Here is a 22,648-nt window from a genome sequence, read left to right on the forward strand (position 1 = left end):
CCGTTTGAGTTGAACTGGTAAATATAGAAACGGTGGCCTCACCATGATGGTTTGACGGATTTCCTACAGCTTTGGTTATAAATATTAGCTAAATACGAGGGTCTACGGTGACAACCTTCGTAGAAAACAGGAGACGAGAACGCAGGTTCTACGCCGTCATCTAAACAAAAATCACTGACAACCTACCTAGGCATTGAAGTTAAACCAGAAGATAAGGTTGACAGACACAATAAATCGCTTCAAGTCTCGCCAATGGCACGTACTAAATACATATGTGTAAATAAAGAAATTTGTTTATGTTTTTATTGTAGAGCGTTATAGGAAAGGTACAAGCGACAAAGTGCAAAACATTGAGTGTGAGAGACGCTCAAGCAGTCAGGTTATAGCAAATATCAAGGTCGATTTACGAATCAACAGATGTAAGTGCACTATATTCAGCTTATTCACTGGCAATGTTTTTCTAGTGAGCCGCTGGACAGCATTTTGAAACTATCCATTCCTTTCAGCTTCATCCATGAAGGCGCTATAGGTAATACTGGAAAATAGCTAAGTCACAATGAACCGGTCCTGACGTCGTACGATGTTAATACAGTTACTCTGGTCATTAATTACTACTGAGCCTCAGATGGTCATCAGCAAAGAACTGGCCCAGGCCGGATTAACTTGATTGAAGTGTATCCGACGCTATAAAGGTGTCGTTATGTAGAGTCATAGCTGTTCGAGTTGACTTCGCCGTTGTACTTCATTATTCTTTCGTTAGCTTTAACGTCGTTATCCTTAACCGGGACTGAGTTTTTTTTGGATGGAACGAATCCTTCGCCGAAAACAGCACAACCAATTTCACTAAATATTTACTCCGTAGAGGGTAATGTTTATCGTCTATATTGAATGTGCCTGTAGATAGAGATCTAGGTCCCGCTAGATGGTTACGTATATAGACAAGCTGGACATTGAGACGTTGTATTTGTTATTTTAAGGATGTACGCGTGAATACGCAACCTAAACACTCGATTAGGTGCGTGAGCGATAGGATAGAAGAACATTCTTTGCTAAATATATAGACTATTGCTCACATATATCTAAGTATTTGTTTTGTATGAAATAAATATTCATCTGAAGTTACTTCTGTTTATAGAAATAGTTTCCGATCATTAGATTGTTACTACTAAATAATCATATTGGTACATTAATGATATTTGCTTTTCCAAAGACAGGCTACCGGAACAGCTCCGCCGTCACGGGTTCTATATCGAAGCTTACGTTGAGTTCAATTAACTGGCGTAAATATGGATTTATCAATAAAATCAATTTCATTCATTCGTTTCTAATGTTATGAATATTGTCATCCTCCTCATAGATGTTAATTTCGAAACGTACATGTTTCTCATAAACTTCATTCCGATTCTTAATCTGTTTATAGTATCCGACAGGCTCGTAGCTTTCAATTGTAGTCAACTTTGTTGAATAAATAGGTTTCTCTCTACATCTGTTGACATCCAGCAAGCACGCGCCCGTAATGTGTATCTTGTAAATCCTGTCATATCAACCATCTAAAATCCGGTAGATAGAACATACAGCTGCGTAAACTAAATATGGTGGTCGGAAGGTTGAGCAAAAATGCACTTTGTCCTTAAATGGACCGAACAGCGAAGGTTTATAGTAAAAATAACTCGATCCCCGAAGAGATAGTTCAACATAAACAATGTGGCATCTATCGTGTGTATGGATAGCGATTTAGCTGCCGATTTGAGTGTCTAGCACATGGCGCTGACTAGTGTAAGTGTAAATTTTGAACCCATGCGGGCGATGGCTGTTCACCCCGTTTAGGACACGAGGCCCCCCTTATTTTCTGCTTGTTCTCTTCCTTTGGTTCTGTTGCCAATTCCATTCTCTTTCCTTTGCTTCTGCCTTTTATTTCGGCTCATCACGGTGTTCGTCTATCGTGAGGCTGCCTCGATAAGCGCCAATCTATCAGGCAACGATGGAGACACCGCTATGAAGACGCTATCGGACTCCTCAGTCAGTCTGTCTGTCCTCACCCGCGACAATCATACCCTCTCTCCCGACCGACGAAGAATGAAGTTAGCTCCCGAAGCTTCAGATGCATCTCCCCGCGGCGTTGACGCCAGAGTGCCCGAAGTCTTCGCGCTTGGCCACCTTTACTGGGTGCCTTCACACTTCTGCCAGCGAGCCAGTCAAGTGGATACAAAGGGCGACCGCCGTAGTCACCTCTGTGTTTACTCCGATTCACGCGCAGCTATCATACGTTGGTGGGACACTCCGGCACATGATCCGCTCATTATTTGCCACTGATAACCTCTGCTTAACATCATAGAGCCGAAGTAACAGAAACAGTTCAGAGAATAGAGACTTCATGTGGACCAGGACTCTTGCTACCCATTACTGATCTTATGAGATAGTTAAGTGCGTAAATTGCCTTATGGCTCTCCTACAGTTACGTGCAGTCGAACGTATGAGGGGCAACGTCGAATCGGCATGCGCAGCTCTTTACTAGACAGCGTCACTCAGATCGGTAACAGGTCGAGGCCGACACGGCCGTGTGCGTTTACCTTACGGCCTGACAGGGTGCGTGCACTACAAACATTTCAACACGTTCTGGAAACAAATCATTGAGTCGTATAGGTGAAGAAACAGTTGAAGACCGCTGTAGCTGTATGCCTTGAAGAACTTCGTGCACCTAGCCATTTTACATGACTGACCAGCCTGCGAAGCTGAACAAGAGTTGTGACTACCCGCAGGGTAAAGTAGTATTGGACGCCATTATTCTAAGAGTTCAGCAGCAGGCACAGCTGCATAGGTGCAGAGAAGGTGTTCATTCAAATGTGATAATTGTGTTAAGTGTTTGTCAAGCATCTGCCAGAAAATTACAACAGCGTGGGTCTTTGAAAGCTTATTTTCTTCGATCTAGAGTAAAGATGGTTGATTCACGGACAAGGGATCACGTGGTTTTTCTCTGCGCTAACCTGCTGACGCTATGGGGTGTTAGCATTGCTGGCGGTAAGTGCAATGTTTATTGCGATTTGACAGATATCACCCGAGTCTTTGGCGGATGGTCACAAAGTGTGAGCTGGTGGCACGTTGTTGGAGTTCCTTGATAGTTACCATGCGACGCGAACTTCAGCATATGAAACTTCACTACCCAGACGTTGACAAAGTTGAAAATGGCACATAAACTGAGAAGAAACCGAGAGCTCTATGTTAGAATTAATTAGTTAGTTGATTCAAGTGTGAACGTATTGATATAATAAGGTGACTAAATATCGAATAGGAGCGTTAATGTTTAATAGAATCTACTATTGCAGTAATAGCAGCAGCAGAGAGTACCAAATATTGAGCAGTAGACTATATTTTGATACGGGTTTGTTCCGCTCAATATTTTCTACACATGTAAATGGCTATCTTCGCTTACGTACACCATATAGTATTTATGTGAAACAGCAAGCCCCGTGATGCCTATCAATAACCAACATTATATGTGTGTCTACGTAGAAAATAAATTTAACTATGCATTTATTTCTGCGTGGCATAATGTGTCCTTAAGGCGCTACTGATTACGAGGTTAATAAACACCCAGAATGTTTCCTTAGCAACACAAACTACTGCAGACAAATAAAGCTGACCACTCTCTTATTGAGAATAACGTAGAACGCCATTAGCGTCCCAAGTGAATTGCCTAACTGGAAACTTAGCTAACGAACGAGATACTCGCCGAGACGGTCAACGGGACAGATTTAAGGAAGTTGTTTCTGTTTGAGCCTGACAAAGGTCACAAGATCGTTGCGCGTTTTAGCTTTGAGCATCTTCTAGAGTACTAATTTACTATTGAGAGGACGTGCCGATTATTACCTCTGCGTCGTACAGGTCTACTACGAAGGTTGCTGCCGTCGATCGGTGGACTTGGGTTCGAGGGGCGTCAATATAATATTTGCGCTTTGAAAGACACAAACGTCCGCTTTTTAGACGTGCGGATCAGTATAACAAATATAGATTCCAAATAACATTATAAAATATTTACAGCACACGGTTATATTGTATACCCTGTCCATGTCAGACGTATGGGTCAATTTCATATATTTAAATAAATATGGTAAATAAAGTAAATGGGCACCTTCAAACTGCCACCAGGTGAACGTGCTTGGTAAATGCACAAAGGGTAAAGTAAACGAATCAGGTGGGACGGAGTTACCACTGAAACGGGGCAACTCTGACAGACAAAAGAAAACTTTAGCTGTTGATATTTGGGTATATTCAAAGTCTAGGGCTCAATTCAGATATTGCGGAAACGTTCAGCCGGAGGCAACTGCATCAATTAGCCCTTTGGCTATTTAGTTGTTTTTATTTTCTCGTGCAATATTGTTTCTCTAAGGAAATTAGCTCTATTCTGAATGTGCGATTGTTCTTTCGTCTCAAAAGACGTAACATGGTGCTTCTGACTTCACTCGGTTCCTGGCGATGCCTATTAGGACGTAATTCGCTATGAATGAAACCCCTCAGCAGTATAATGAAACTTGCTTATAATAGTGTACAAAACGCTAAGAAAATGAAACACTTCCAGTTTTGATTGTTCACTCATAAGTTACGACAGAATCTTCATATCTAAGACTCCTACATTTCCAATTTTCTTATGATGACCAATATAACATGATAGTAGTGTAAGAGCTGCAATTATCTTACGCATCATTAGTAATTTCTGAGTCTGTAATTCAGAACTAGTAAGTTCTGGGTAGCATACATACAGCAAATGACGTCTAAGTAAGTGTTTCTGTTTTCGGTTCGCGTCGTGTCATCGCGATGGTTAAGACGAATTTGTCTCTCGTTCAAAGTGAAGCCGAAGATCACGCTTTCAAGTGTGGGAGCTACGCACCTAAGCGACGCCGCGAATAGGTGGTTCATAAGGATGTATATATATATATATATGTATATATATATATATATATATATGTATATATATATATAAATAACTGTTCGAATAGTTTTTCGAAATTAAGGACAGTATAAATAGTGAAAAAATAGATGTAAAAATGATTTTCCAGCTTTCCATCGATCCTCGCATACAAGTTACTTCTTAGCTCCGTAACAAATGACGGATATACATAGCTTCGTTTGTAATTTACAGTGTCAGAACAAAAACACCTGATCGCGTTTAACTCAATTGAATAGAATATAAAATGTCATTGATGATTTTTCGCTTCCGCTCTGAGACGCTCGGACATTTCTCACGCTTGGAATACTCGATGCACTAGACTTATCTCGGCCACTGTTAAACATTCTGTGTACACGTCTTGCGCTCGTAACAGTCCAGCGGTAACGTATTTGCCTGGACACATGACGGCCTAAGTTCTAAAACGGCCTAAAAACGAGCCTAGAAACACCTCGCTTCGTGCTGGGAACGAGCCGCCTGAGCTGGCGTTTGACAACGGTATGGATCATAAAATGCGAAATATTTCTCGTATATTCCTTCATTGAACTGCTAGTCGTTCATGTTCTAGTATCAGAGTATAGAACATGAATTACTGTTGAATAGCGTCATCGAAATCCGCAGGTTGCTATATGCTAACGAGACATATTGTTTTACTAAATCCCCGATCGATTCTTCCACGCAGAAATCGAGCCCCATAAAAAGTTCAATCTCTGCTTAGTAAGATCGTGCATATATTTGCTTCAACGTTATACAAACACTGTTGATTCGAATAGGATCACTGCCAACTTTATGCCACCTAGGCATGACGGAAGCTGCTTTGGCGAACAGACGCCCGAACACGCAAACTGGCATCGGGGCAATTAGGTTGGGTAGTTGCTTTCGTATTATTGTGACGGGACGAGAACTTCGTTTGCCATCCGACGACGATGCGGTTCAGAAACCGAATTATCTGTGGGGCGATCCGAGAGGGCCGACCCGTTTGGCAGTAACGCCATTCGACACTTATTTGATAATAACAATCAATAACAGTGACGATCATTTTATTTGAATGTAATTACTGTAATTACAAGTGAGAGCGAAATTACTTCTTCAATAAAAATCGGTACTGAAGTGGTCAAAGCACTTCGTTGTGGGTTGGGCGGGATGTCAGAATCTAACTACCAAACGAAGCGTCGTGCGACTTAGATCGTAGCGAATCGTAAATTTTAGAGCCGCCCTTGTTGGTCCATATACAGAGAACACGCCTAATAGGAGCATGACCGGCGACTGGCGGTTATCATCGTATGTTTTCACGGCAAAATAGGATGCGGGACCTTTTCCTGCGGCTGTTCCCATTTCACCTTTCCTTTATGCATTCACGAACGCCGTACATCATCATGTTGTTACAACATATTCAAACGTTGTGGAAGCTATATTTTGCTTGAAAATATTCGATGCATCGAAGGACCGACTGATTCATCACTGTCCTAATCAGCTTCATTTGACCTAGTCAATATTGGTTTGGTATATATTGTCGAAACGATACATTACCGTACCAGACAGCCAGCTGTTACATTAGCAATATTCCCGCTATGCTCAATAACGCTAGCATTTGACCATACCGATTCACAGAATACTTCAATTCCGCCTTTCTCACTCTGCCTGTACAGAACGAGGTGCGACGAAAATTCCACAATTACAGAAATACATATTTTTGTAATTGAGGAGTTTTTAATTTGTAATTGACTATTCACTTGTGAGTACCTGTGAAAAAGTGGGCTCGCCGCCCACATGCCGAAACAGCATCAAAGCAGATAAAGTGATATATGTATGTATGTATGTATGGCAAACACTGACATAATTATATATACTGTTACTTTGTGCTATTGTATTACTTTATCTATGCTGAGAATGGGACGGACGAAATGTCTCCTCCAACAATACGAGCAAAATTTTTTGTTGGATCTAAGTTCAGCTAAGTAAACGACGCTTTCTAAATCACGATGGCCCAACATTGTTGTTGTACTCCCGTTCTTCACTAAAACCGCTTTTCGCTAAAGGCGAGCGCAATGCTGCCAGTCAAAAACTTCAATATGGGCAACGATAGTCAATGTTGTCACTAAGCCTCACTATTAGTCCTAGTCCTCCATTTACTGATACCCATTGAATTCGTCACGGATCATCAGACCCACGTGGAGCCGTTCACGTTTTTATAGAATGCCTTATAGCCAAATACGTATATACAAGAGATGACTACGCCGATTAGACATGTTATGCGTTCGTGATTTGATGGCGTCAATCACTGTTAGAAAATAAAGCGTTTCGACGCCCGGGAGTCGTTTGAATATAATGATTACTATAGGATAATATATAGTGTGTACCCTGGAGATAATGTATAGCGTAACTTCTGATACCTAATGAAACTGACCGCGTATATGAGAACGACGGCCAATGGCTAAAATGATGTCGAAAAACGAAATTATAGTATGGGTTTGGTGATATGTCATTTTGCCTTACCTGATCGCTTTGACTCACGGTGAAAAAAAGGCTCATTGCACAACTGCATCCGGCAACCAGGTGTCGTTGAACAAGGAACACTTGGCCGCCCAAATGAAACTAGCACGGCCTAGAATAGGTTAGGTAGGACAGGCCTCGCTAGATCATGCGTAAATGCGACTAAAACACCCGACATGAGACAGTTACTATCAGTATCACCACTAGCAACTGCTGATTTTATTGAACCTAGAGATGATTGGCTATTGTTCGTAATGTCCCTCCAGCGTACAATTATGATGCCTGGTTTGCCTAAATCGAAACGCGTCTCCTGCTTTGCAAGTACCAGCAGCAGCGGACTCTTCAAGGCGGAACAATCCTTCGTTTTCAATACAAACAATAATTTCGTACAGACACTCTTCTATCCTAGGTAGCATTACAAGGGTGGAGAGATGGTCAAATGATCTACTGTAAATCCTGTCACTTTTACATATAGCTGAAAATACAACGGTTGTACAATTTGTAGATTCGTGAAATAGATAAATCCGTCATTGTACATCGAAAACAATCGCAAGTACTCAGAAGATGAGAACAAGGTACACATTGACAGAAAAGCATATACCGAATAAGAAATAAGCATAAGAAGAATTGACCTGTAAACTTCAGAAATCGGATAAGAAAGAAGATCGTTTTTGAAAGCACAGTATCAAGAGACAAACATTACTTAATGAACGTTTCTGTTTAAGCCATTTAATAGATATGACCCGCAATCAATTAGGCTGACGTAACGTCTACGCTTGGTGAGCTTCGTAAGTTTAATTTAGAGTAACGTGTTTTTGCAGTATCAATCGGTTCCAACTTTGTTGGCATGCTCGACCCTGTTCCACACTATATCAGCCATCGTTAGCACAATTTTATACCCACTGACCAATCTATCGCATTATACAACAGTCCTATTTCCCACACAACAGTATAATCATGGCAACGGCGTGATCACGCCCTGAGCTACAGCTAATGAGCTAACTAAAAGGTAACGATATTTTTCTTTTACCATTGCACTATGCCAGCAACAACAGCGAGTTCAGCGCCACCAACAACTCCAGCCACAGAGGCAATACGTACGTATGTACCGCACGAATATAGTTACTTCTGTGATTTTCCTCCGTAAAGTTGACCGATTCAACTTACAAACATCTCGAGGAGTCGTCGTCGTCGTCGTCATACGAAAAGTGTGGTCTGCACGAGCGGCAGCTAAACAAAGCGTCGATCAGAACTGTAGTCGTAAAGCCAGTTTAGACAAATACAATAGTATCATTTGATTGCTTCTCCTAAAGTCCCCTTTTTTATGCTATTTCTTTCTAGAAGCCCTAATCCGCACAATTATCCCTATAATGCAACGGTACCCTCTGATATTAAAGCCGTTGCAACAATAGCGCTGCGCTGTTGGTGAACCTTTATTGCATAACCAAGTGATAGCAGACCAGACACGAATGACGTACCCGTGAACGAGCAAAGTCACCGTAAAACTGTGGGAAGTGTGTGAAAAAACACGTAATTCGGCTGGCTGTCTGTTTGTTTCTCGGTCTGACAGCTGCGCTTAAGCTCTGTCACGGCCGCAGCGGCTGGTTCGTAGGTAGCAGCATGGCTTGAATCCGTATCGTCTGACTGAAATCGTCCAACCTAGACAAGCCTCATTTACGAGTAGAATTCGTTTGTGGACGAAAAAAAGAATGAATAATACTTTTACATTTAAAGATGGTGATGATGATAACTACACATTTAAGTAACAAGAGCATGGAGAGGTAATGCGGAGGTGTTCTAAATAGCGATATTAGGGGACGGATTTTTTTTGGAAGTCATTAAAGAGCTTCGGGCAGCTTAGTGAGAGACAGAGGAGCCTCGTAAGGAGGCAGAAAACGGTAAATGTATGATATATGTATGTAGGTATATATATATATATATGTTATGCGGCTCGGAAAACTTTTCTATACAGCGTCTTGTTATTTCGGTTAAGCGGTCTTAGTCGGCCATTACCCTGTTTCAATTAATTTTAGACAATGTAGGCGGGTGTAATGTAACTTGGAATTAGTTCCGTTGATACACTCTTATGAGAACTTCACTGAACGATAGAAGTTCGCATCCGTGTCTCTCCGTCGAGCTGAGATTTCAGCGAGTGGAGTGATTGAACCACAGAACTTTTACACGGTTTCAAGCTCTGGATCGTCCACTCACACGCTTAGACCGATCACGACATCAGATAAGATGAAGACAGTGTACTTCTTCAAGCGTAATATTTTCCTAAAGTATGAATTGATGTGGGTAAATCATATCGTTTATAGTGCTGACTGTTGCGCAACTCTTAAAACTTCTATGCAAGTTTTCATATAACTTAGATATGATACGCCGGAGTTACTTTCTACATCCACGGGAACCTTTTCTCGATCCTACGGCAAATTTTCTGCACGAAAGGGGGCTTGCATCAGCGCCATTAACTTGTTAGTAAGTAATAGTTAAAATAAGCAAATGGAAAAGTTTTAAAGTATAATATTCTTCCAGTGTAACCGTCGTGTGTTGCTTTTATGCGTTTTTCCTTTTTCAGTATATACTGAAAGATCTTTCGTTCCTTCGTCACTCCGATGCTGGGGTGGTGAATCACGTTTTATTGCACTGTTGTCTAGCTTGATAACGGCAATGTTATGGTATCAGTCAATCTCTGTTCCGTGTTTCGTTGGCCGACTGCAAGCCCAAACGAGTTGACACTATAATTGATCCCATCTGCCTCTGCAACCGTTGCTCCCGTAAGGATGTCATTCCGTCCCGAATAGGACTAATGTTTATCCGGCGAAAACGCTTTTCCAGCAATATGATGACTTTTCCGCCACCAAGAGTCGTCTCGGACATTCGACGTTCGTTATAATCGCTCCGTAGGAGCTAGTTTCGCTAGCTACCATAAACAGCCATCATATCACCTCCAGCCTGGTTAACAAGACTTTTAGCCGCAATAGTCCAGACAAACTGGTCCTCCTCTGAAATTCTGAAATGAAGCCTTTCGCACATATAAGGGTATCATATGGGTATCGTGGTGGTCAGTTGTTTGAAGTAACTACCGGCATTAGCATAAAATATCTGTTCTGTTCTGTTGTGCACATTTAATTCCCCTGCTTCGCTTATGTAAGCCAGATAAATGCGTGCTTTAAGCACAAAAAATCGCGCATAAAAATCAACGAAAATTTGTTCGTGTCGGAAAATGGTTTATGTACATTTGCCAACGTTTCACGTCTGCGATCACTGACCCGTCAGCTGAGTCTGTTGTTCATCAGCGACCTATTGCGATGCGACACAAACGCTTGCGAATGGCGAAAAGGCCTGAGTTCGAGCTCTGCCAGTCGAATCTTAAGTAAGCCATTGATATGCGGCCTGTATTGCCGTGACGACACGTGCTACATCCCGTTAGGGTGCCTGACGTATATGTACGTAAAGGGATATTATTAAGGTGAACCAAAATGGCGTTTATGTGCATCGACCCAGTCGCATGCAAGCACGTTTCAAAATGGTTGGAAAACGATTACGATAAACTCAGGCGTTTACAAAATTTAAACAAACAGAACACGTAATAGTAGTAAAAAGAAAAAAAAATCTATGTTTATTTAACCAATTCGGATGTGGATCGTGGCTATAGTTGCCTTAGAGGCAAAATAAAGCAATTAGGTAGGCGTAAGGTCAAAGCTATTCGACCTATTACGTACGCTTGCTCGTATTTCCGTAAGGCGCACTAAATTCGACCGGAGTCGTACCGTTTCGAAAGCGTTAAAACTTAATGGGAATCTCACAGAAAATCAGCGAGAAATATTTTTACGTTCAATACGTTCAAGCGTATAGCGGTAGCAATAGTAACAGTTCGTCCAACGATAAATTCTTTTAACGGTGGGTGTCGTGAGTCATCGGAAAGACTGGCAACTATGTAAATTCCTAACAAATGAAATGTCTTTTTTTTTTTGTAAATCAGTTTTTTTTCGATGAATTAAATTGGCTACGTCGTCGTGTGCCCGTTCTTTTCTGCTCTGTGAAGCTCATTCGGATGATCTAAATTTTTCCAAAACTGATTTAACGGGAAACGCCACAAAGGACTTGTCGTAGCGTGTAGACCAATCTACGTCTGCTAGGGTAATCTACGACCCTGTTGTTATAACACGTTTATCCACACGATGTCTTTGTTCTCTAAACTACAGAATAATAACAAACATAGTATGTTGGCCTGTTCTTGCTGCTGAGAGGTAACGAAAAAGGTCATTGCCAAATCCATGATAAACAATCCTGATTCCAAAGTCGTCTATTAACTAAAAGACAGCCATTATTACAAGCTTATCTTTTCTATCTCCGGTTTAGTCTACGAAAATAAGCTGATTCAGGCTCAAAGGACACGCCGAAACGCTTTATATTGCAACATACAATCCAATTTTCATCCTGTCCTCGCCACAGGGCAGAGCAGTCATGTATTCCCCGATGTTTAAGCGGCTCGAAAGACTGGCAAGATTTACTGTTTTACCTATGTTCAAATTTTGCATTGTCAAGAAGTCAACTCACATAAAAGTCGGTCCCGCTTAATAATATAGTGCTTAATTTTCCCATGGCTAATGCCCGTTCATTCAACGGTTAGTCTAATGAAACCATCAATATCAACCCACGTTATCAACAAACACTTGTATTTTTGCATTAGGACGTTAATATTCGTAGATATTACGTACGTGTCGCGAGAAGACCTGCGCTTCCCAAAAAGGAAGAGAGACACATCTATAATAAACGTTATTAGAGTCGTTTGTGCGTCAATGAGAGCCGCGTCGCTAGATCGCTCTATCGGTAATACACTGATGACAGCCCCGTTAATCGTTAGCGTCAACGCCGTTGCCGTCACCGAAATAAGACGTAGTTTTTGGCTACAAGCAGAAAAGGATCCCTGACAGGGCGACAAGGCCAGCAACTGTTACCACCAGATAACAATAGCAACGGCAGCTCGATTCATCTGTTCTCCTCCCACCCTCCTTTCACAAAGGACTCTGTATCTCTCGCCAGGTCGTAAGCCGTTTGCGTTGTCAATAATGCTACAGTTACACACACACACACACACACACACACACACACACAAACACACAGGTTCCCAGATACCACAAATACATCCTGATGATGAGACTAGTGCTGCCTCTATCATCGATGCTTCACACACAATGTAACAAGTTTAATTGAGCGCGACTGCAGCTGCGTGCGGTACTTATGTAATGAATATAGACGTATTGCATGCCAAGAATCGCGCTACGTACTGGTCACGGCGACGACTGGCTGACGCTACCATCTACTCGCGATACAGAACCAGAAATGGAAACAGCTGTCCAAACACAGAGACGCCTCGCATATATATGCGTCTCCCACTAGTCTGTTCCTTCAAAATGAATAGAGCTTAAACTCTGTTCACATAGGAAACAGAAAAAAATAGTACCTTTTCAAGGCACAATAAAAAAAATACACGATTCTCGAAGGAATTCTGAAGGGCGCGCGTCAATCGACGACGACGACGACGACGGCTGCGGCGACGAAGCTGGAATAGTTCAATGTCCTTTGTCGAGGCCCGCGTTGCCGCTTGCTGTCATGGGTTTGCGATAATAATGTAAAAAGCGAAGGCAGATCCATTCGAAGAAGACCTTGCCTTTACTTTGAGCAATCAGATTTCATTTAATATCTATGTGTTTTTGTATGTATGTGTGTGTGTGTGTGTGTACGCTCGCAGCGACACGTGCGAGCTAATGAAAGCCCTTAAACCGAATCGATAGGCACCAAGGAGACGGTGCAAGACTATGATTGATGGTCAGTCGAAAAATCATACTCGTTGGTGCCTAGCTGTTTGATAGCTTGGTATTTGCCAGACACACGAACACATGGACAACGATAATGTCGCCAATTTACGTCATGCAGATGTGCTCCGAGACACTTTTCGTGATTACTGCTTTGTTCGTATAAAACTTCAATAAGACTAGACTATAGAACATCACTTGGTGTTACAAGAAGATCGCGCAGCCGTACCTGACGAACGAGTGCAGTTTCAACGATAGGATTAATAGGGTAATATTGCGGGCAAAGAACCGTTCTTCGCGTCTTCGGAACGAGGCTGCCTGTTAAGAGTCGATAGACCGACGTCGTCGACCGCGATATAGACATTAAGGCATTCTTGATAATTAATTTTAATCGTTCTCTTTTCGCTTTTCCGTATTCACACAAAATTGTAGAGCAGAAAAGTTTTATTATGATTATGTTATGTCATTATAATTCTATCATATTATGTCACGTATGATTAACGTGTGAATGGTAGGTAAGTGGAAGTTCACGCTAATCTACTTATATATCGTACGGTTTTACAAGCGTGCGATGGCGCATTTGGACTTCTTGCAACATGCACAGAACTGGATACCTCGAACGAATCTAAACCCGTGATCTCTATACTTGTCAAGCAAAATGAGAACGGCTAAAGAACTAAAACGAACTTCGTCTTTCTTTAATGCCTAAAAAAATCCAAGGGCCTTTGCGAGAATCAAATGAGGCGAGTGTGCCTAATTGTTACATAAAATTAAAGCAGAAGTGCCTCATACTGTAGCTATAATCATTCGAACAAAGTTTATTTGGAAAATAAGCGTCACGGCGTACGATGGCGGAGTTTTGATACAAAGTGATGTATGTTTTTCTATCGGAATTGAACAAAGCTGGCAGGATGTCCTCATGGCATATGCCTCGATGTTTGAACTTCAGATGTCCACATTCCCGACAAGACAAAGTATCGTCAAGTATTATACACACAAAATTTTACATATGAATTTCTGTGGTAATTTGTAAAAATGTGTGCCATAGACCATTGTTTCTAATGTGGGCACATCATTCAAGCTGATTTACGATTGCCCTGTTTGCCAGGGCACTCACTCTTCTCACGCCCAATTTGCCCAGAGTCACTGCTTGAATAATGCCCGAGTCGGTATGAATAGCGAGGCGAGGGGTGGAAACTTTAGATCAATAGCCCCGTAAGTCTGGTGCCCGTATCTTCAGAAATCGACAAAGCTGTAGAAACAAGATTGAATTTTTCTGACCAAACGTACTTTTAAACGTGTGGCTGGCTAAACGCTGAGTGTAAGATAATAGCGTTCCATTGAACTCGTTTACATTCGCCCCTTCTACTTGCCGATGCTATTATTCTATGTATTTTTGTTACTTCCAATATAATAAGCGATATACTTAGCTGGACCAACTGAATTGAAAGTACGTGTTATTGAACGTTTCTCCACAGAACGATCCATTCAGTTAGCATAGGAATAGTAAACGTGCCGCATGGCGTTCTGAGCACGGTTTGAAATAAGACTCTATTGATTCTTTTCAGCCATAAGTTCCTTACGCAAGATAATAAGCTCACTTCCTTAGTTAAACTTGAAATCACCAGTTCATGCGCTATACGTATTTCTAAGGTTACGAAGAATAGTTCCATGAGCCAAAGCAAAAGATTCGTAGTAGAAGTTAAGTTCGCAAAGTTAGAAAAATATCTCAAAATAACTAGAAATACATTTTAATGGACTGGAATTTAATTATTCAGCGATACTTTTATACGCAAATTCTTCTCACCTAGGTTAGGCTTAGAAATTTTTCAAATATTTAGGCATTCTTAGGATTTTCGATTAGCTAACAACTAAAGAAAGTCCGTTGTTGGGAGTCAGTTTGGGCTGTGTATCTTTACATAGAGCAGATTCTAAGCATCACTGCGTCATGGTAGCCATTAACAGTTAGGCTATACTTCCATAGTTTTTCAAAGATGGAGAATGCCGTACCCTTCCGCTGTCCATCGCTCGCGATCTAATGCCATAGTTTGGCCAAAGTAAAGAATAAGCGAAAATGTGTTGATGTGTTATTTCAATAACCGGTAAAATTTGCCACTTCGGTCTTAATAACACGTCGGATGAAAATAACTGATATATGGAACGGATTCAACTAGTTTTACTGATGAAACTAGTACTGTGACTTATACCTAATATCGACAGACGTGGGTTAGGTTAAGGAAGGGCTGCCCGTCAGTCGGCCATCGTGTATCATCACTTGAAACACTCATCATTGTGGTACTGGTCAGGGGACTGCAAAAGTCTTGAGTACTTTAAACTGTCAGTCACTATCGTGTCGTTACATTTAGCAGAAAAAAAGTAAAGATGGGCATGTTTAACGCAATTTGTTTGTTTGCTTTAACCCACTTAAGTGATCATAGCACGATTGTTGCGTGCCCTTGCTACGTTTGACGTCGGATACGGCTGCAAATGTATCGTAACTACGAGGTAACCTCATCGCATTACGTACTACTGACCAAAAGGCGTTTACGAAGGGCAAACATTACTTCGCAACCGTTACGCAGCAAACATTCACCCCCGCCCGTTAGAGCGATGACACGAGCACCCGCTATGAAGCACTGAAAAAATACAGAACCGGCCTTTCTCCTTCTTTGTTGTGTCGTCTATACGTCACAGTCATCAGACGAAGTCCAGGTTCTCGTTATCTGTCCTATTCTTCTAGAACCTCAGCTGACACCGCTATTCCCCTCCCTCGAGAAATATATAGAGTAATCGGCCAACTTCTGTCGACAATCAACGCTCTATCATGATTTGTCTCTTTCTCTGATCGTTGGTCCCAAGTTTTCTGTTGCTGGCCCATGTTCAAAGAGGGCTACCAGTAACAGACGTAGGAGACAAAACGATTCCCCAGCTGATAGTTGCAGACTGGTGCGCCATGCGGACGGCCCGAGCTTGCATGCAGTGTAAAAAGCCGTCGCGGTAACGGCAGCCGTTGTGATTGTTGTTTGCTGGCGCGCCCGCCTGCATTGGCAACTGCTGGCGCAAAATCGCCAACAAGGACTCATCGTTGCGAGCTCAGAGTTCTTTCCCTCCCACCAGCAGCAGCGCCATCATAAGCATGGCCAAATACGGGTCTGATTTTGACTGTAGGATCAAGTCAACGAACTCGTCCGTTGTTGCTTTTGCCTGTTCTTGCTACTCCCTGTGGTCGTTGCGGGCGCTGACGTCGTCGCCGTTCTTCAGTGGCGACGGCGACATTAACATCACTAACCGTGCTTGTTCTCATCTGGAGTCCTTTCTTTTTCATCATCGGTGTCCCGTCGCTGCTACTATTACTACTGTCATATCTACTGTTGTGTATTGCGTGTGCCACGTGCACCGTAGCGATCGCCGCTATTACGTCGCTGCTTTCGTTTCTAACTTATGATGCAGTAGCGCGAGGACGAACTGCTTCGACTCGTCTGATATTTGGAGATTCGTTCCCTGTCCATAGTCCCCTCTCCCTCAATCTGTGTATCTTCATATAGGCACCCTAAAGTGGCGGATTTCAAGAATGCATAGATACTTCGTCTATTGCGCCTTCTGCGATCTATTATTCAAACGCAGTGCGCGACGTTATCTGTCGGCATAACGCTCACACATATCCACAGAGACAATTCTCTTTGCTAGCTCGATCTTCTGGACTGCTGCCTTCAGCTTAGAAGCGACATGGAGCAACTACCTCTAAAACGCAACAGTACGTATATATATCGCCCGACGCAAGGGAATATAACTTGACCTGACGCTGCTTGGCCGAAAAGGAGGAGCTTCTTCTGCATATCTTCGTTGCCGTAAAGCACAAAACACATGCAGCACCTCATCGAGTTATCAGAGCCGGAACAACTGGAGCCGCAGATGCTGTCCATAGAGGCCGACTAACTTTGAGGTAAGTGGAGGTGCGCGAGGTAAGCGGAGACAGGCGGTGCCAGCATGGGGTAAGCATACGGCAGCGCAGAGGTATCAGTCGACACAGATGAACGCACGGCTGAGACATTTGTGAACACGTAACCAGTCTATTCAACTAGGGGCCATTAATTAAATGAGATCGTGAATCATTCGAAAATGCAACGACGTTGAAAGGCGAAATAATGCTAATATCGGAAACACTGGCAGAGGCAGGCGGTTTGATGACGAGAGAGGCGGCACAAGCACGTGCGGGGCCCATGGCAACAACGTGCAGAGGAAGGAAACAAATACGTTGTGGACGTTAACTTGTGATTAGTCTACACACGGAATATGGAATAAGCCATAACATGATGTGGGGGTATATAGTATGGTGTGTGGTATAGGTTGTCCTCTCCAGAAGGAATAGCGGGAACAAGTTATAGGTAGAACATCACAGGTAGTCGATGTGCAGAAGCCGATTTAAGGGTTTATCTGCAACAATTAACTTATAGTGTGAGCAAAGCTGCGACGAATACTTCCACATCTGTGAAGTTGTTAAGACAATATTGTTCAACAAACGTCAAGATGCCGCCGCTACCTTTTAGCCTTCCCCTTCACAGTGTTCTTCTTAAACTACATAATTGTTTACGTCCATCCAGGCAGTTAAGAGTCAATTCGATTTCTCGGTCGGGCCTGCCACCGGCACGGAGTCACCATGCTCATGCAGGACTTGTCGCTCTATGCATGTAATTTTGGCATGTAAAGAACGTGCTGTTAAGAGGTACTGTTCACCACGTCTTCTCTGTTTTTCAGAAATGGAAAATATACATCGATAAGTTAAAATTGATATCGGCGAAATAAACCTTTTCGAATACGGTACGTTTTTGTGTCCGTGTGTGCGGCTCTGAACTTATCGCTGTCGATCCCTAAACCATTCTACGTTCTTTGGCACTCTCATTACCTCGTGATCGTCTTGTAAACGAGGCCTAATGGGGTTGTGCATGGCAACGGATGCCAAAACAGCGTGCGCCAGCACGGAAACAGCCAGAAAAAATCTATTAACGCTAGTAGATTTTTCGTTGTAGCAAACACAACTCCAGTGAATTTATTGTTATTATTGCTGGCTTGTCTCCACTGATAAAGTCTACATGAAGAAGAAAACAATACACAGATTTTACCGGCTTCATCGCTTGAGAAGATCTACGCGTCCAATTTGCGAGTCTAAGAGGACTGCGTAATTGTTGTGAAGTTTCCGCCATGTTCCGCTCAATGCGGCAAGTGAACAATGTTGAAATTAACGGTAGCAGCTTGGAACGATTATCAAGGGGATGCCGATAAACTGATATGATTAGGGTACTAGTTCGCAGTGATTTTTGACGACGACGACGACGACAGAGATGCGGCGTAACTTCATTGTCGCCGTTGCAATCAACGATCAACTAATCAATTTTTGATGAGATTAATTGTGCAGAGTCCTGAGATACTAAACTAAATAAAAACTAGTGTAGTTTTTTATTTTTTTTTAATTTATTTTTTTTATATTTATTAATTTACTAAACTATAGAGAAAAAAAAATCACGGAAACAGCGTATGTATAGCCATAATGAAATAACATAAAATCTTCATTATTGCAAAGTTTTGGCATATTTGAACGACATGCTGTCCGATGTATAGCACTGCGTCGACTCAGATCATGCCGAACGCGAATCACCCACAGGTACAAACCTGAACATTAGTACACTTCGTATCATCGTGCCGGAGCGTTCCATGCTTCAATAGAGGCTTTCCCAGGACATCTTCTTTTTCTTCTTCTTCTTCTTGCTTCTAGCATTTTTTATATAGTTATTCGGAATATCGACTGGACAATTTAACCAGCAAAGACTAGAGGAGTACAACAAACAGCCTTTTAGAATTACAACCATACGTATGCAACATGTGTACAAAGTTTCTCTATAGCCGTTGAATCGACGCACCTGTACATATACGAATTTACGTGATCGATTTACGATTACGAATGTCATCAAATTTACATATTTTTACATATGTGAAGATACCTCATGAATATAATACGCGTATCTAGATGGCACGCCCCATTTGAACAAATGTTAAGTTAACAAGAGATTGACACACTCTCCGTGTGTCATTTCTTCAAATAATATTTGATAACTACAAACCCATTAAAATAGGAATTAATGGGTTTCAATTTCTCAACTGGGTTTTTCCTTAGAAAACAGATGCTGGTGTAACATCTACATCTAAGGTTTTCCACCCAAATGCTTTCATTAACTAGAACTTGAAGCCATGTTCTTTTACTGCATACAATTTTTTGTCTTCCAGTTTCGCGTAAAACCTAGCAACGATTCCCACTTGCTTGGTTGAATGAATGATTATCACTATCATATTATTGGCCAGCAAATTTCACTTATATACTTATTTATGTAATTCTATGAATGCTTATCGGGATACGTCGATTTTTTTATTATAAAAATCATAGATTTCCAGCTTTTTCGCTGTAATTTCGCACCAGCGCCATGGCAGAGGAGACGCTAATGCTATTTCTTTCTATCTATTAGATTATTCTATTATAGGAAAACGAATCAGTACTTCTTTGGGCGCCGAGATAATTGCTTATGGCAAGCATACGTAAGTATTTTAGCGGCGTACTTGAAAATCTATTGCTATAGTTGAAACTTATCGAAACCGTTCGATGGAGTTAAGGCAATACGAATTAGGGATGAAGAGATTGATCAGTGAAAATAAGGCTTCTGTGATGGTTTCAGGCTATATCATTTTTAGACAACAGCGCGAAGCGATGACATTACGTTTTCATTTCGAGTAGAAATCGAAGCTGCCCAACAGAGATTACACCTCCATTTCAAATTACGCGCCCATTTCACGCCATGTTAAATTGTACCGAACGTATGCTAAAGACGTACGTCATCCTTGAGATGAATAACACAAAAGGGGCGCATCAGCTTTTTTTACTGCAGAAACAGAAAATCGTACAGGGACACAGTTCGTTCGTCGTCTAACTTAGCTACTAGTTGGTTCAATGTTTATCGCAAGATCCCTTAATGATTTTATTTCAGTGGCTGATTTGTACGCTTCGAACAGATGCCCAGATGGCCACAGGAGGTCTCTCGACGTGGTTCTGGCCACAGGTCGAAGTAGGGACAAACCGAGCATGTTTCAACCACTGTCGTAAATCAATCGTCTGTTGTGTTGAATATCACCATCGCGGAATCTATTAAGAGCAATAGGATACTGGCTGATGGGTGTCACTTCTCATAACGGGCATTTTTAGTGTTAACGCATGGCAACAGGACTACCGCAGGAACGCGTTAGGTCATTCTGTATAAACAATGACAAGCAAACTCGAGTCGGAGCATATTGAAACGGTGATATATATTCAATCCTTATCAGAAACAAAAGATGAATAAAGACGAAGACTTGCGTGGTTTTAGGACGTAATTAAACCATCAATTGTAAGACGTTGATACTTATTTGCTATAATTACATAAAATAGTTGCAAAACGCAGTACATAACGAAGGAAAAAACCGTGTAGAAGAGTTACCTTGCGAAGTCAAAGATATCGCCTACTTCGTTCATCAATCGTCGATGACCGGTATTGGGACAGTTTTATTCAGTTGCACGTAAACATCTGAGAGGCTACGAGACTGAGCGCGTGCACGTTACGCCTCCGCACGTTACGCCTCCGCACGTTACGGTCAAACACATTCCAGAACAGCAAACTATGGGCTCTTCGAAACCGAGGGTCCGCCAAAGTATAGAGGATTATAAAAATGTCAATTTATTTCGTCGAGAAAACGGCTTTTCGATGCCGTTTTTACTGCCAATAGATATACGGTGACCTTCTACAGCTACATAATAAAACGTAGAAAAATCAGAAAAAGTTAACCCGCACTTTACCCATGAGAGCTTATTTCTAAGGGGTATGCTATATGGCGTCGAATTCTACAGTAATAGTACTTCAAATAATATAAAAATCTGGCCTCATGTCACACGCATGCACTTCGGAAAAATAGAGTTAAACATTCTCGTATTTTATTTTTTATTTATCCCGTGAATTATTTTAGCTGCAGCCAAAAAACTACACAATAAGCACAGTATATTCCTTAATTTTCTGTATATCAATGTTTGATACTCTTCAACAAGTATATATATATATATATATATATATATACGAATGTATATATCGAGATTGAGTGACTATTTCCACTGAAATTACGTGTAAAAACAACCACACGCTTCTGTATTACCTACAAAGAGTTTCATTAATCAATGGGGAAAAAAATTTTTTCTTCACACATGATCCATACTATTCATAGGGATGGTATCTAGTACTGCCCCGTTCTCGATCTAAGCTAAAGCGAATTCAGATCTACTTTTAGACAAAGTCGAGTTGCAGAGCGGATCCGAAGCCCTAGTATTTAATATTTAAACCGGTCATAAAGTCCTGTTCAAAAAATCCAGGTGTTTCAACGAGTCCTTTTCGTTAATTTCCTAGCACTTTGAATCTAAACCTTATTGAAAAGCTTTTGGTTTTCTCCATGAATATATTTCTTGGGTTTCTTAGAACTTGTATTAAAACTGGCTTTGTCGTAGATTGACGCTCTTGGGCAAAAAAGGAAATTTTTAGTTTCACCAACTCTTCGTCTAGCGCGAAAAGATTGGACGATAGACTATTTGCGTTTAATTCCAGAAGCGCCGCCCGGTTTTGGAAACAATTAGTTTTTTATTCCAGAAATAACTGGTCTTCGTATGATAACAAAAGTCGCAAATGAACGGATGTCCCTACAACAAATCATCCGCCAAAATTTTCCGGGTTCAAACATCCTACCCTATTACTTCGCTGTTAAGTTCTAACTTCATGTCGCAGCGCTTTCTACGTACAACGATTAAGCAATCTAAATGTCGATGTCTTCGTAATGTTAACTTACATCGTTTCCGAAGATAGAATTAGTTTTACCTGGAGAACGCAAAATAATCTTAAGGGAGCAAAAGATCAATAGCAACACAGTAATAGCTTCGCAGTCGTTGAGCAGCTTGGGATAGATGGCACGTGAAATAGGGGAAATCCATCACAAAAACCCGGGACCAGTGCGATGTTACAACGGCGGAATACGATAGAAAATTAAAGCAAGCTAACGAAATTATTGCCACAACGTAGAAGTTATAACGTAATGAAAACAAATTATTGTGACGGAGCACAATGGAATAATTTAACGTGGTTCAGGTTTAAAATTCGGACCTTACAATTGATAAGCTGCAAACTCGAGTAGGCTGGATGAAAATAAGCAATGGGAAAATGCCGGAGAGTGTTCGCTGTTGGAGAACAAACAACTCATTTTCAGTGAGCTTGGCTTTTCAGAAACAAGAGATAGCAGATACGATTTATATATATATATATATATATATATATATTTC

At 41.5% G+C, this 22,648-nt stretch overlaps 1 protein-coding gene and 1 long non-coding RNA gene across 6 annotated transcripts in view; one reads left to right on the plus strand and one right to left on the minus strand.

The window, feature by feature from the left end:
• Positions 1-277: 277 nt before the first annotated feature.
• LOC147754958 (uncharacterized) lies at positions 278-12,534 on the minus strand. Its single transcript, XR_015330712.1, has 2 exons — positions 12,160-12,534; positions 278-3,194 (listed from the first exon to the last, which is right to left on the minus strand). It is a non-coding gene; the product is annotated as an uncharacterized LOC147754958 (long non-coding RNA).
• Positions 1,987-22,648, plus strand: part of LOC111252772 (uncharacterized) — a 43,841-nt gene continuing 23,179 nt past the window's right edge. For 3 of the 5 annotated variants that reach the window (XM_022811181.2, XM_086993773.1, XM_022811184.2), the window contains exon 1: positions 1,988-3,018. In XM_022811181.2, coding sequence (XP_022666916.1) covers positions 2,712-3,018 — 307 coding nt within the window. In that variant the 5' untranslated portion in view covers positions 1,988-2,711. Of the gene's footprint in view, positions 3,019-16,672; positions 17,201-22,648 lie in introns of those variants that run through there. The other 2 variants (XM_086993772.1, XM_086993774.1) reach the window with 2 other exon arrangements.

Source organism: Varroa destructor, unplaced genomic scaffold, assembly GCF_002443255.2.
Source record: "Varroa destructor unplaced genomic scaffold, Vdes_3.0 BEIS01000006.1, whole genome shotgun sequence".
Classification (NCBI taxonomy): domain Eukaryota; kingdom Metazoa; phylum Arthropoda; class Arachnida; order Mesostigmata; family Varroidae; genus Varroa; species Varroa destructor.